Source organism: Capricornis sumatraensis, chromosome 20 (genome assembly GCF_032405125.1).
Source record: "Capricornis sumatraensis isolate serow.1 chromosome 20, serow.2, whole genome shotgun sequence".
NCBI classification, from domain to species: Eukaryota; Metazoa; Chordata; class Mammalia; order Artiodactyla; family Bovidae; genus Capricornis; species Capricornis sumatraensis.
Genome location: NC_091088.1, coordinates 58,449,338 through 58,463,893, shown reverse-complemented (window position 1 = coordinate 58,463,893; position 14,556 = coordinate 58,449,338). Strand labels below are relative to the sequence as shown.

At 55.3% G+C, this 14,556-nt stretch overlaps 1 protein-coding gene across 4 annotated transcripts; it reads right to left on the bottom strand.

Moving 5' to 3' along the window:
* Positions 1 to 95: 95 nt before the first annotated feature.
* On the bottom strand, positions 96 to 12,941 carry VASP (vasodilator stimulated phosphoprotein). 4 transcript variants are annotated; one of them, XM_068992173.1, is made up of 13 exons: positions 12,644 to 12,941; positions 5,477 to 5,648; positions 5,228 to 5,393; positions 4,068 to 4,161; positions 3,526 to 3,575; positions 3,165 to 3,406; positions 2,929 to 3,029; positions 2,346 to 2,397; positions 2,149 to 2,185; positions 1,882 to 1,927; positions 1,638 to 1,728; positions 1,044 to 1,101; positions 96 to 919 (listed from the first exon to the last, which is right to left on the bottom strand). In XM_068992173.1, the coding sequence occupies exons 1-13, from the start codon at positions 12,646 to 12,648 to the stop codon at positions 882 to 884; spliced, it is 1,152 nt and encodes a 383-aa protein (XP_068848274.1). In that variant the 5' UTR covers positions 12,649 to 12,941; the 3' UTR covers positions 96 to 881. The 4 variants fall into 4 exon arrangements, 3 of the variants coding, with proteins under 3 accessions (XP_068848274.1, XP_068848276.1, XP_068848275.1); XM_068992175.1 differs by having other exon boundaries at positions 2,149 to 2,182; XM_068992174.1 differs by having other exon boundaries at positions 2,929 to 3,026.
* Positions 12,942 to 14,556: the final 1,615 nt, after the last annotated feature.

The window sequence follows — 14,556 nt, the reverse complement described above, 5'->3', positions numbered from 1 at the left end:
TGAGGGAGGGAGGGACATGCCCATCCTCATGAGAGCAGCCATTCAAATGACACCAGAAATCTTAGCTTTTATAAAAACTGGCAGATTTATTCCGCAGGGGCCCATTTCCAAGAAGCTAAAGGTGAAGGTAAGAGGAGAGGTTTCCTCCCCTATTCCTTTCCCCCTTATCTTGTTTATCCCCAGGGGGTAAAAATGGCCTAGACCCCAAAACCTATCCAAATAAAAAACCAAAAAACTGAGGTTCCAAAAAGTTACAGCATCTTAATTCCTCATAGAAAAGGGGAAGGAGCCAGAGGGAAGGGAGGTCGGTCCCTGGGGTAGGGGGAGGCACCCCCAGCCTGGTGGGACAACCCTCCTTACACAGCTGTCCCAAATGGGACAAGCCAGGGGCACAGCATTTAAAAACTCCCACACCCCATTTTATCAAAACCAAAGAGAAAAAAAAAATTTCCTCCCCCCACAACAAACCTAAATATATATATATATATACTTTTTTTTCTTAAAAAAAACAAAACTTCAAAGGCATTAAGCGTTAAAGTGAATCTACAACAAGGGAATGTGAAATTCCCTCCTTCCTTCCCCCTTACTGTGGGGTTACTTGGTACATCCCCAGCAGAGGAACCAGCCCCAAGGGGATGGCAGAGGGGAAGGACCAAAGGGAACAAAGGGTGGGGGCTTCCCCAGCCAATCAGCAGCCAATATGGGTGTGGGCGTGGTGCTGGGGAAGCCACACCCCTTGGAATTTTCCAAGTGACATAGGGAGTGGGGAAGATGCATTCCTGTGTAGACTTCAGCCAATTCCAAGTCGAGGCAGGGAAAGCAGGGTGACAGGTGGAGGGGGTATGCAGAAAGGAGAAACTGGATTTTCTGGGGCCCTGTGGTCAGGGGGCACCCCGCTTCCTCAGCTCCTGGACAAAGGCTGGAAGGAAACAGTGGGCAGCGGTCAGGGGCAGAGCCTCTTCCCCTTCTCCCTTCCAAAACAAGGTTCCAAGCGACACCATGCCTCCAAAATAAATAAATGCTTAAAAAGGAAAACACCTCACCTTCAATTATTTCCTCTTTCACTCTCTGCAATTCCTTCCTCACCTCTTCCAGAAGCTCCTGAAAATAATGGGGGTACAACCAATGAGGAAGAGTACCTGGACTTGCAGAAGTGAATCCCCCGTTTCTTAATGACTGAGGGGCCAGAGGAAGGAGGGTCAAGACCCGAATCGCACACACACCATGACATCACTGGCCAGGCCACAAAGTGACTGAGATTTCTAGAGGAGAATTCTGGATCCTCTGAACCAGAGAGAAAAGCACTGGAGAACATCCAGTACCAGGGCTGGCAAATAAGACATTCCAGTCTCCTGCCAACTCCGGTTGGTGATAAATGTCTGCGGCCAGTGTGCGGAAAAGGATTCTGGATATTCATCAGGAATGAGTGTAGTGATATTAGTAAGGTCTGTCATGGGCATTGTACAAGGCGGTTATGGGGTCTGTCATCCCTGGCGCGATCCAATTTCTCCAGTACTCAGACTGGGAAGCTGAGGGTTCCAAGGCCTTTTCTAGAATCACATAGCAGGTCAGTGGCAGAGTCTAGACCCAGATCTCCTTTCTACCCCCCAAGCCTCACCCCCAGTCCCCTCCCCTACCTGTTTCACCCTCTCCAGGTCTGACTCGTCACTGGAGCTAGGCGTAGGTGGGTGGGCCTCGGAAGTGGCCACTGAAGAAGACGACTTCATCCTGGGAGAGGTGGCGTGGTGTGGGGCAGAAACGAGGTTAGAGAGAGGGTCTGCCTCCCCTGCCTCCCATTCCAGGGGTCACACTGTGTTCCTCCCTACAAACTTGGCAAGTCCGACTCTTTCTAGGGGTGGGGCCCCAGTACTGATGGCCCACCTTGGCAAGGTTGTGCTGTTCTTCTCCCAGGGTCTCCGCACAGATTCTGGGGGACAGACAATAAGTCAAAAAGATCAGGAACAAGGAATGCCCTGCCTCAGCCTTTCTTCCCGAGCCTCATCAACCCCCATTCAAAGAACCATCTCAGGAGACTACAATCCCCAGGATTATCTGTACAGACTCTCCCATGAAGGTGTGTTATACATGAGAACAGGGCATCCTGGGACTTGTAGTTCCTGTGACTAGACTGGGCTCTCACTCACTCACCACTGTGGGCTGGGACTCTGGCGTCTGACTCCTCCTGCTGGTGGGAAATAAAACTGTCACGAGCCAGACATGGCCATTCTGCTCCTTTTCTTCCTCCACCTTCAAACACAGCAATCCCTATCACAGCCCCCGCCCCAATATTCCTACTCTAATGGTACATCCTAAGGTGTATAAGGCAGGAAGGGTCCCTAACTCACATTGGCAGATTCATCCTTGGCGGGTTTCTCTCCAACTTGCGTGGCTTTCCTTCTGTGAGAGAGAAAGGCAGAAACAGATGGCTTCTGTCCCCTCTCAGCCACTCAATAGTTCCCTTCCCCAGAGTTCTGGAAAAGTGGGTCCTAGGGTGCAGACTTCTGGAATTCATCAAGGCTAAGCACATTTTAATTTTAGAAGTCAAAGAAAGTGCTGTTCTTGAATGAGGGAGTGGGGGTGACGTTTAGGATTCCTACATTTGGGAATCACAAAATTCTCAGGGCAGAGTCCCCAGCTTCTGAGGTGGGGTCATCTAAGGTCCTACAATTCTGAGTTCCAGAACATTCCAGAGGCTACCTAGGGGGTTGCAAACCTCAGTCATCTCAGGAGAATGCAGTCCCCATCATTATATCTCAAACCTGGCTATCAAAGGATGAACTTTCACCCAACGAAACAAACTAACCAGGAATCTGAGCCCTCCCCACACCTGGTCCTACTGAACCGGAATCTCCAGGTGATAACTGCTGGGTTGAGGGGTTTGTTTTGAGAGCTTTCCAAGACCATTGAGAGCTCTGGGCTCAGGCTCACCTCCGGGCCAGCATGGCGTTCATCTCCTCCATGAGGCCTCCGCCCGTGCTTCGACTGCTCTCAGCTTTGGGGGCCACGGGCCCCGCTGAAGCCTCCTCCTGCTGGAGAAATTACAAAGAAGAGAGGGCTTTACGGGAGGGCCTCCCAGCCGTCCTGTGAGGCTCCCAGGCAACTCTAGCCTCATTCCATTATTATATCAGACCTGTCACCCCACATCCGCTGCACCTGCCCCTCACCTTGCTAACTTTCCTGAGTTTGGCACCGGCAATGGCTGAGGCCAGGCTGGGGGCCCCGGTCCCTCCACCACTGGGGCCTTGTGCTGTGGGGAGAGGGGGTGCCGGGGGTGGGCCTCCCCCTGCTCCCTGTGTGGTGGCCGAGACCCCTGAGGAGGAGAGACCAGGGGGTGGGGGTGGACCCGGAGGAGGGGGAGGTCCCGGGGGCGGTGGTGGTGCCCCAGCTGGGGGAGCAGGCGGGCCTCCTGTAAGAAACACAAAACAGGAGGGGTGCTGAGAGAGAAGCTTCATTCTTTGTTGTCTGGCTGGCCCACCCCTCCTCTGGGGCGGTCCCCTGACCCCCCGAGGCCATTTGAGCAATCACCTGCGTTGGAGGCTCTGCGCTCCCGCTCCATGAGCTCTGACTGCTGCTGCCTGGGGAGGGAGGGCGAGTGGCTATCATCCAGGGCCCCCAGGTGGCCAGCAACCTCCCGGATTGCCCCTCAGAGGTGTCCGGCAGGGCTGGTTCCTAAGCCCCACTCACGTCCTCTATCCCCGAGGGACCCAGGAAAGGGCTGGGGGGTGGGGTGGTGAGGGCAGGGACAGGGCAAGACCGGAATGGGAGCGATCCAGTCATCAGACCATCAGGAATCACAAAACGCCCAAGATCCTTTAAACAACCCCGTTCTGGACTCTGCAAGTCCAGGGCACTGGGATTTGAAGGGTTCTGTAACTCTGGGCATCAGGAGTTTTCCAAACTCCAAGGTGGGGAGGGTGGTTCTTAAAGATGTGGATTTCTAGTCCCCTGGGAGTTGGAACATTCTGAAAATTCAAAGTTGGAGAGGTCTCAACTCTAGGCGTCAAGGGTTTTGGAACCACCTAGAACGCTGGCTGGGGGAAGGTTTCCCACCCAGGGACCAGCCCCACCTTTTCTGCTGCTCCATCTCCTCTGGCGAGGGGCCATTCTGGGCAGACCAAGTGGGAGGCGCTGTAGGTGGTGGTGGGGGCGGGGGCCCACCTCCTGGAAGTGAGAGTAAAGGCTAGTGAGTCACACAGAAGCCAGCCCCACCCCTTGGCACGCTCCCGATGGGGCCTCTGGGTACCCTGTGAGGAGGGTTGGCTCCCGCTTCCCCTGACTGAGCTGACAGGCGGTGGGCACTGGAAGGATACCCAGATCACAGGCAGGACAGCGAAGGCCCAGAGAAGGGGGTCACCCACCCCAAGGCCTGCAGATGGGAATTGGCAGGGACAAGACTTGAATTCAAGCAGATTCCAGAATCCAGGCTCTTAACGCACAGTCACAGCTGCTCAGACTCCCTACCTGAGAGCTCAGAAGAGGCTGACAGCCCCCTCCTCACCCAGCCTCAGGCCTCCGGCTCCTGTTATTTCTTGTACTTCAGACTGCCACTGAAGTTGCTCTTGGAAGCAAATGCCTCCACCGTTTGACGACTGGCGAACCTAGACGCACAGCCGTCACCTAAAACTGTTGCTCCTCAAAGTGCTCCTTATGGACAGGTCAGCTTTGGCATCATCAGGGAGCTTGTCGGGAAGCACAGAGGCTCCGGTCTTGGCCCACCTACCTGATTCAGAATCTGCATTTGTTCCTAGATGACTCGCAGGCACATTCCAGTTTAAGAAATACCAACTGGAAGTATTTTCTTAACATTGTGGCTTGAAAACTGACTGACAATGACATCAGTCAGTCTAATGGTTACCTGGAGAAAGGGCAAAGGAAACCTCCCGGAGGCCTGAAATATTTCTATCTTGATCTGGGAGGTGGTCACAAAGGAGTGTGCAAGTGTAAAAATTCACGGAGCAAAATGGGCTCTTAGGAACCATGCGTTTGACACGTGGGTGCACTCAGGGCAAAGAGGAGCCCACAAGATTGGGTTGGCGAAAAAAATCCATTTGGATTTCTCCGTAACATTGGAAAAACTTGAATGAGCTTTCCGGCCAGCCCAGAAACTCTCCGTAGCAGCAGTGAATGAACCCTGTTTTCAGATGACTATACTGAGGCCGAGTGGTAAAGGGGCAGCCCCAGGCCCCACGGCAGGGCTCAATGGTCCCCTCCGCCCACTGTCTCTAACCTTCCAAGGCCTCTAGGGCGCTGGCCATGCCGTTGGCAAACTGCGTGGCATCCTCCTTGCTGCCAAAGTTGAGGCCCCAGACTTGCCGGGCATCACGCCACTGGTGGAAGTTGGGGGTGGCTTGGTTATACTTGACACCTCGGACGATGGCACAGTTGATGACCACCTGGTGGGAGGCAGGGAGGGGAGAAGTGGATGGGGGTGGTGAGGCCCTGCAGGCAGAGGGGGCGAGGAGGAGGGGAGCCTCACCTGCTGGTCTGGCTGCATCTTGCGGCCGACCACCCGGAAGGAGTTGGCGGTGGGGTTGTGATAGATCTGGACGCGGCTGAAGGCCTGTGGGCCTGTGCCGGCGGGCAGCCAGCGCTTGTTGCTGTCATCATAGAGCATCACCGTGGCCCGGCTGGTGCACACAACCGTCTCACTGCAAAGAGGCGGGCGGGGGCAAGGGGAAGAGGCCAGTTAGCTGTGGGGAGCCTGGCATCCTCCCCCCAGGGGCCGGTCACCTTCTCATTCCTCTGGGAGATTCACAGACACAAAGTCAGTGTGCCAGGAAGAGGGACCCAAGGAGAGGAAGAGGAAGACAGACCGAGAGAGAGGGCTGAGGACAGGCCCTCAGAGAGACCCAGACAGGGAGACTGGAGGAGAAAAAGACGGGTGGGACGACAAAAGACAGACTGGGAGAGACAGACAAATAGACAAACCGGGGGATGTGAGACAGACAAGCAAAGAGACAGACAGTCAAACGGGGAGCAAGAGACAGGAAGAGGACGAGTCAGACCGGCTGGAAGAGGCAAACATACAGACTGATGACGGGGAGAGAGAGGTAAGAAAGGGGGTCAGATTGTTACAGGGGAGGCGGACTGAGATGGACCGAGAGACAGAGATGTGGCGTGAGAGCTGATGGAGGGGGCCCGGGAGAAGCGGATGCAAGGGACAGAGCAGGTGTCCTGGGCAGCACTGGGAACAAGCCCCTGCCCGACACCCTTGGAGCCTCAGTTTCCCTGTCTCTGCCAGGAGGCTTGGACCTTCCTGCCCCGACTCCCCACTGTGGAGGGAGGAAGCTGAGGCTCAGGGAGGTGAAGGGTGAGGCTTGCAGCAAGTTGGGGACCGATGCAAGATCCCAGGCTCTTCCCCTTCCTGCTGCCCACCCCATCCATCCGGCAACACCCACCCTCCCCCGCCCCCTGGCACCAAAGGCCATCAGCAGACACTCCCTGCTCTGTGTCCGGCAGTGACCCAGACAGCCCCAGCCCCACCCTGCAGGGCAGGAGAGCATCGCAAGGGACTGTCCTGTCCGCACATGGTGATAATCCAAGACCAGGCCTGGGGCTGCCCAGAAGGAGGGCCTGCCCCAGCCTTTGGATCAGAGAAGATTTCCTGGAGGAGGTGACATCTGACTTAGCCCTGTGGGGAGGGGGCTGAGTAACACAGCTCAGGGTTCAGGATCTGATATCCACAGACGTAGGTTCAAATCCCCGCTGGGCCACCTACTCCATGTGACTCAGGCGAGCAACCTTCCCACAGAAGGCATCTTCTTTGCCCGCAAACTGGGGAAACGACAGACCCCACCTCCCAGGGCAGTGGGAGAAGTAAATGAGTCTGGGCATGCAGAGTGCTTGGCGTGGTGCCTGGCATGAGTGCTGAGTAACTGTCAGCATCCCTTCCCCAAGCACTCTGAACAGGCACCAAGGAACCCTCCTCCACCCTTCACCAGTCCTTCTGGGAAGGTTCAATGCCCTCCTCTCTCAGTGGGGAAACTCAGGCTCCCAGACGGGAAGTGACTTGGCCAAGGTCACCCACAAACCAGGGGGAAGCACTAGTCCCTGCCCGGCCCCACCCCCACCGGACTTTTTCCTGAAAAGAGGAAGTTGGTGGTCAGAGGTTTCTGGGGAGAGAAATTACACCCCGCAATGGCTCTGTCTCTACCAGGGCTGGGGGCTGGAGCGTGACAGTGACACTATAAAAGACAAGGCGGGGAAAGCCCCCTGAGCTGACCCAGATCCGAGTTCTTAGGCCAGGGAGCTAAGCCCCCAGGTTTGCATAATTAGGGGGCCTCCCTCTGCCCTTTCTCTGGAGTCTCACATTTTATTCTCACTGCAGCTCTTCCAGGTGGGCTGTTTCATCCTCATTCTGCAAGGACTGCAAACAGTGGCACAGAGAGGTTGTGTGACTTACCCATGGTCACACAGCTAGTAGGTAGCAGAGTGAGGATCTGAACCCAGGCCACCTGGCCCCTAAGTCCACTGTCTTCACCACCGGGGACTGTGTGGGCCCTACCCAAACACCAGGTGCTGGTTCTAGACAAGCGTAGCCTCAGGGGCTGTTTCTGGCTTCCACTGCCCCCGGCAGGGCAGGGTTAAGGCCTCGCCCACACCTGCCACCCACACCCAGGGCAGACTCTGGCTGGCTGCCCAGGGCCTTCGTTGCTACCCCACCCTAGCTGCACTTTGCTCTTTCCAAGAGCCCCTGCCCTGCTCAGTCTCTGGACTAGCCTGAGCTCTGGGTGTTTGCTGAGTAACCCCGGACTGGTCTTGTCCCTCTCCAAGCCACGGTATCCCCATTCCAGCAAAAGGGTCCTGTTAAAACACAAGTCAGATCGTGTCTCTCCTCTTCTTGGAAGCTCCCAGCAGAATTTTTATTCTGGCCAAGTTCTCTCTGGGGCCTTCATAATCTGTATGATCTCTGATCTCCCCTCAACCGGCCCCACCGGCCATTCTAGCCACCACTTCAACATGCCAGACACATTCCCACCTCAGGGCTGTGCTCTCGTTCCCCCTCAACCTGGATTTTCACCTCCTTCGGGCCTCTGCTTAGCCTTCACCTCTTCCGAGAAGCCCTCCCTGACTACCCTACCTGGGAGAGCTCTCACTGCAAACACCGTTGGGTGTTTCATAACACCCAATCCCTGCCTGACAGGGCCTTATCTGTCTCCCCCATCAAACTGTCAGGACCACAAGGGCAGGGATTTTTGTCTTTTCTGTTCACTACTATGTTCTCAGAACCTAGACTCGTGCCTAGAACCTAGCAGGTATCCAGGAGTTGTTAAATTAGCCGTCTACAAAAAAAGTTTTTTTTTTTAACAGCCGCTGACATCTATTGGTTAGTCTGTGTCCCAGACACCGTTCCAGGTACTGAGCTCCAGCTGCCACAGCGAACCTTACAGTGAACACCCTTTTTCCAGACAAGGAACTGTGGCCACAGAGGGGTGAAGACAGTCATCCCAGGTCACAGAGCAAACAAGCAGAGGGGCTCATATTTGAACCCAAGTCCTGATCTTCCCCACCCCCAATGTTCTTAACCTCATTTAAAGATGAGGAAATAGCTAAGCTGATTTTTTTTTTTTAAGGCAAGGTATAAAGTGGTGTGAGAGGTTTTTTTTTAAAAAAAAAAAAAAGCTGGGGAGGATATAAATACCTCTGCACCCAGAGTGGTGAAAAGCAGAGGTTGCTTCTCAGGGGACTAGCCTCCCCTGCTTGCCTCTCAGGCACTGGGACACCGGGGGTCTGACGAGGGAGGCAGGAAGTGGACAGTTCGCACTGTTTACCTACTTGAGTTGCTTGATTATGTCTTATCTTTTTGCTTTGTTTTACCATGGGCTGGTATTACCTATAAAAAATTAATTCATTACTTAAGAAAAACAACAACAACAACAAAAAACACCTATAAACCAGACAAAAAGCTAGATCGGAAAAATCTCACAGCCAGGAAGCTGGGAGTGAGATGCAAATAAGGTCTGCTTAATTCCAGTGGTCTCTGGGGGCTTCCCTGGTGGCTCAGATGGTAAAGAATCTGCCTGCAATGCAGGAGACACAGGTTTGATCCCTGGGTTGGGAAGATCCCTTGGAGAAGGGCATAGCTACCCACTCCAGTATTCCTGCCTGGGAAATCCCATGACAGAGGAGCCTGGCGGGCTCCATGGGGTCACAAAGAGTCAGACACCACTGAGCAACTAACACTTTCTACTCGACACTGGGGTCTCACAGCCTCAGTTTGACATGAGACAGTCTGAATCCCGTCAGCCCAGAACTCTCCCACAAACCCTCCCATTCTGGAAATCTCCAATATGTGGCCGGTAAAGGAGAACTGAAGTCACCCCCTTGCTGCACGGCTTCACCTCTCTGAGCCTTACTTTCCAGCCCTGGAAACCATAACTCCCTGGGGTTTGGTAAGGATTGAAAAAGATAAGAAAAGCCTTAAGCGCAGGACGTGGAATTTGGCACAGGACCAAAAGGGAGAGCTTCCCCGATGGCTCAGAGTAAAGAATCTGCCTGCAATGCAGGAGTCACAGAAGATGTGGGTTTGATCCCTGGGTTGGGAAGATCCCCTGGAGAAGGAAATGGCAACCCACTCCAGTATTCTTGCCTGGAGAATCCCATGGACAGAGGAGCCTGGCAGGCTACAGTCCAAAGGGTCACAAAGAGTCAGACTCAAGTGACTAAGCACACACACAACATATAAGGGAGCCAAGAAGCAATACAGGAAGGAGAGAGCTTCTCATCACGGGAGGCAATCAAGCACAGTCACTCTGGTTTACCGAAACTTTCCCGTTGAGATGTTTGCCCTTCCTTCTACCCCTTCATCTGATAGCCCCTTAAACTGTAATCCACCCCACAAAGACCCAGGGATACACAGCCTTTCCAAACTACAAATCTTTGAAGCAATCCTGGATAGAAAAACAGGTTTAGGGTCTGTGGGGCTTGTATGGTTTCACTCTAGTCCCTCCTCCCTAACAGGCCTCAATTCCCCATAAGTGAACAGGAAGGTAACTGGGTTCCTTCTTGCTTATCAGCATTATCTTCAGTGTTTGTACAGTAAAAACAGGTTACTTGTTTTTTTTCTAAGGCCACTAAAGGCTTGATTTTGCTTTTCTTTAAGAGTATAATAGGCCTGGGTTCCTATTCAGACTTGCCTAGTTCCAAACTGACTTTAATAGGTAATCTGCTTAATTCCCCAGTGCCTCAATTTTCCCATCTGGGAAAGGGGGACGATCATAATAGTATCAATCTCTTAGAATTGCCATGAGGATTAATTTGAATCAGGTACCTGGTACAGTGCCTGGCACAAATGAGTTGCTTAATCAAATGGTCTCTCATTACTGAAAACAATAATAAATGAACCAAATTCTTCTAGAGTCTCCTCTGCACTAAGAGTCTCAGACCTCTGCCCCACTTCCCAGAATTCCAGCTCAGAGTCCTGGACACAGCAGACACTCAACAAATATTTGTCAAACCGAGAAAAAAAAACAACTGTAATTTTCCATCTTAACAGCCTCTCTTCCAACTGTCCCCAAGACTGTCTCCAGCCTAACCAGCCAGAAATCAGAGAATCCCAGTGCCCTCCCATCCCTCAACACTGCTTAGAAATTTCTGAGGTATCTTGGGCCAGGCCTTTCTCTCTTTGAGCCTCCCTCAGTTTCCCCAGCAGGCACTAGACAGGGCCGTGGGTCATTCTGAATCCTAGCTGTCCTGGGAGAAGGGGCACAGCCCAAGAAGGCCAGTGTGGCCATCAGCAGGGAAGACCCTTCAGGAGATGGGAGTAACCCTCTGGTGGGACAGGCATCAGCTAACTTCTGCCCACCCCCCAGGAGATACAGGAGGTTTGGTCATGGCTCGAAGTAGCAGGGGGCCTTGTGGGAGGGCCAGGGCCTCTGGGACTGGGGGAGGCGGGGGCAGGAGGCTGGCCCAGACATTGCTCCTGCCCTTTTACGGTCTCGGTGAGTGAGGCAGCAGTAACTCGGACATCCGCCATCCGCCTTCCACCGTGCCTGGGACCGGAAACGGGGGGGGGGGGGCGCGCAAGGGGCGGGGCTGGGGGGCAGTGGGAGAGGAGAATCCCCCGGGAAGAAGGTGAAGGAAGAGGGCTGACTCCCCAAAACTGCCCTCTCTCCCGGGCAGACCTTTTAGAGATGTTGCTATAATGGGGGAAAGGGTAGGCAGGAAGTCTTGTGGGTGTCTGTGGGTGCCCCCATCGCTCCAAATTTTCCAACAATCCCTTTTCAGCAGAAGGAACAAATGTGGGAGGGGGGGATTCTCTAACGACCACAAAAAGGAATGCCACCCAGATGTCAAAGGGCAGGGAATGTGGCGGATGAGAGAGGATGTGGGCCCCAGGGGCTTAATCCCCAGCGGCCCCCCAGGGGCCTCCCCCTCAAGCTGGGGGCTTTGGAGCAGGAAGTCTCTGAGAGAGTAGAGGAAGGGAGATAGTATTGTCAGGCTCAGGCCTCAAGGGAGAGATTATGGGGGGCCGGGGAGGATGGGAGAATAAGGGGGAGGGCCAGTCGGGTCCCCCAGTCCGCACCGGCTCCGCCCTCAGGTGAGCCCAGGAGTTTTGAGGGAGGCTCCGGGAAAAACAAAATCCCTGGATCCCTTGGGCCCCCCACCCAGGATTAAATTCCTGGGAAGATAGCTGGAACTCTCTGGGAAGCCTGAGTCCCAGGGGGAGAGGGCTATGACCTTGAGGTTTTCCAACGCCCCCTCCTCCAACCGCACAACTCCGGACGGCTGGGTAAGGGGGGGCGGTGTTGAGAGGGGGGGAGGTGCCGTGGTGGGGAAAGCAGCCGGCCCACGGCGCTCTCAGCGCGCCCCCCCCGACCCCCCCCACACACCAGCTGTCTCGACAGGTGAGTCAGTTAGACAAAGGCCCCCCTTCCCCCAGCTGCCGCGCCCCCTCCCTCTCCAGGGCCGCGCAGGTGGGGGAGAGGGGCCGCCCTTCGGTCCGGGGCCGGGGAGGCGCCCTCGGCACAGAGCGCTCGCTCCCTCCTAGGCACAGCCTGTTTTAGGCACATTGTGGATGGGGAGCGGCGAGGAACGGGAGTCCCAACCAGACCCTCCAGGCTGCGTCTGGGTCCCTGGATCCGTCCACATCAACCTCCTTCACAGGGGGATGAACCGCCCAAATTTAGGGGTTAAGTACCCCCGAAGTTAATGAGCAAAGTCCCTCGTGGGAAGAATTTCCAGCGCCATGTATAGAGGGACCCCGAAAACCAAGCTCTACGTCTCAATCTCTCTTCCAGGTCCCAGGGGACTCCGAAACAGGCCCCCCCCCCATAATCCCTCTCAGGGCCAGGTTGAGATTTGGGGGCAGTCTGAGTCCTGCCTAACCTCTAGCTTCTCTGCGGAGATTATTTGCCAACTTGGAGGTTCTCTGAAAAGTCTTAAAAATTTCGGGAGTCCTCGGAGCGCCCCCAAACCTAAGGGGTCCCAGGAGAATCTCACGGCATCACCCAAGCCTTGAGAGTCAAGGGGAAGTGGTCAGTGTTTGGAGCTTGTCCAAGGGGGCTCGGCCTCAAATCCGAGGCTCCCAGTGCCCAGACCCCAAATTCCAACCGGGACCAAGCTGGGGGGAGGAGGGGACAAAGGCAGGGCGGCAGGAACCCGCGCCGGCCAGGGAACGGTCTGGAGGCAGTTGGAGGCTCACCTCATGGCTGCTCGGCGGGCGGGCGGAGCGCCCACGGGCTAGGTGCTCCCGGGGCGCCCCTGGCTCGGGGTTCAGAGATTCAGCGCTGGCTCTAGGTTCTGCTCAGTCTCCCCCAGGGTCCCGCCCCATAGAGTCCGGCTTCCTGGGGGGGAACGTGGACAGGGCCGGGGCGGGTCCTCGGGCGCCTTTTCCCTCTGGGGTTCTGCTCGAGGGGTCCGTGCGGCAGAAAGAGGGTGCGGCGTCCCCTCCCCGGCGCGCCCCCTCGGCCGGCGGCAGCTACAATGTTACTCTTACTACTGTACTTCTCTTTGCTACATTTCGTTCCAAAATTCCACTCCCCGCACCCACAATGCCCTGCGCCTTAAAGGGGCCGCGGACACCTTAAGGCGGTGGGGTTGGGGAGGAGTTGGTGGAGGGCGCTTAAAAGGGCAACGCGGAACCTTCGACTTCCGCTATGTCCCTCTTCCCCAACGTTTTTGCACAGCGATGCACTCTGGGGGTCACCCCCAAATTAGAGGGGAAGCTTGATAGAGAGGAAGGGATCCTTCCTTAATCCTGAGTTCTCTCCCACGATGGAAATTCTTAGGGGAATATCAGTGGGGTACAATTTCTTCTCAACCTCCTCATCGACTTTTTTTCATGTCTTTACATTCTACTCAGTTTGGGGGGCCAGGAGGGCCCTTGGGTCAAGAATAGATTTTCTCCGATTTTCTCCCTTAAATCCTACCTTCGGGACGCCCCCCCACCCCAAGGTCTCCCTCCTTCCCCAATTTATGAGGGGTCACTAAGGGGTGATCCACCTCCCTCGCCGAGGAGGGGGATGGGTGGGGAGGGGGCCCACCTCTCTCGTTGCCCCCCACCCCCGCCCGCGCAGGGAAGGTGAGGAGGAAGTGGGCGCGGCCGGCCGCTGACTCACAACCGCAGGGTGTGTGTGTGTGTGGGGCGAGGTGGGGGGGTGGTGCAGCAGTGGACCTGGGGGGGAATGGGACTCCCGATCCCTGTCTGAATAAGGCTCCTGGCCCCCTACCCACGCACGCCCCGCCGTGACTCAGTTTCGCGTGCGGAGGATGGTGGGATCATGCAGCAATCCGAGGGCACGGAGTTGGGGGACCCTCCCTCTGCCGACTCCTGCGAGACCCCTCCCCCACGCGCCAGGTTCAGGCTGAGTCCCTACACCCTCCCCGGCTTCCGCACCGGGACCCGCAGACTCCACCCCCACGTGACGCCAGCAATATGACCACGCCCCTCCTGTAGAGCGCCACCTGGCCTGGGGGGCAGGAGTCTGGGAAATCAGTTGGAAGTTTAGAAATGGATAAACTGAGGCCTAGAGGCAGGGAATAAATCTGGGCTAGAGCCCTCTTGCCTGAGCCACCAGGACTCCAGTGGTTAATGAGCGTAAAACAATTCTCAGGGCCTAGCTGACTTGGTGAGGGAATCAAGCTTCCTACCTTTTTCCTAAAGGAGCCTGCTGCCTGGGCGATACCCTGATCTCTATCTCATTCTTCTAGGCCAGTCTCTGATATTAATTCTTCTCTGAAGAACTGAGTAATCCTCTCCCCTTCTCTACCCCACACTGCTGCTGCTAAGTCGCTTCAGTCGTGTCCGACTCTGTGCGACCCCATAGATGGCAGCCCACCAAGGCTCCTCCGTCCATAGGATTCTCTAGGCAAGAATACTGGAGTGGGTTGCCATTTCCTTCTCCCCTACCCTACAGTGGAAGGCCTCAAACCCTGATCCACTGTAGGTTATAATTATCTCTCTGTGTGTCTCAGGCTGTGAGTCGTTTGGGGACAGACTTGAAAACCCCAGTTCTTTGTGAACATGGGCAAGTCCTTTCTCCTCTCTGGGTCTCAGCTTTCCCATCGGTGAAATGGGAAAGTGGTGTTTCTGTGTGCCACTTGCACTATAATCAG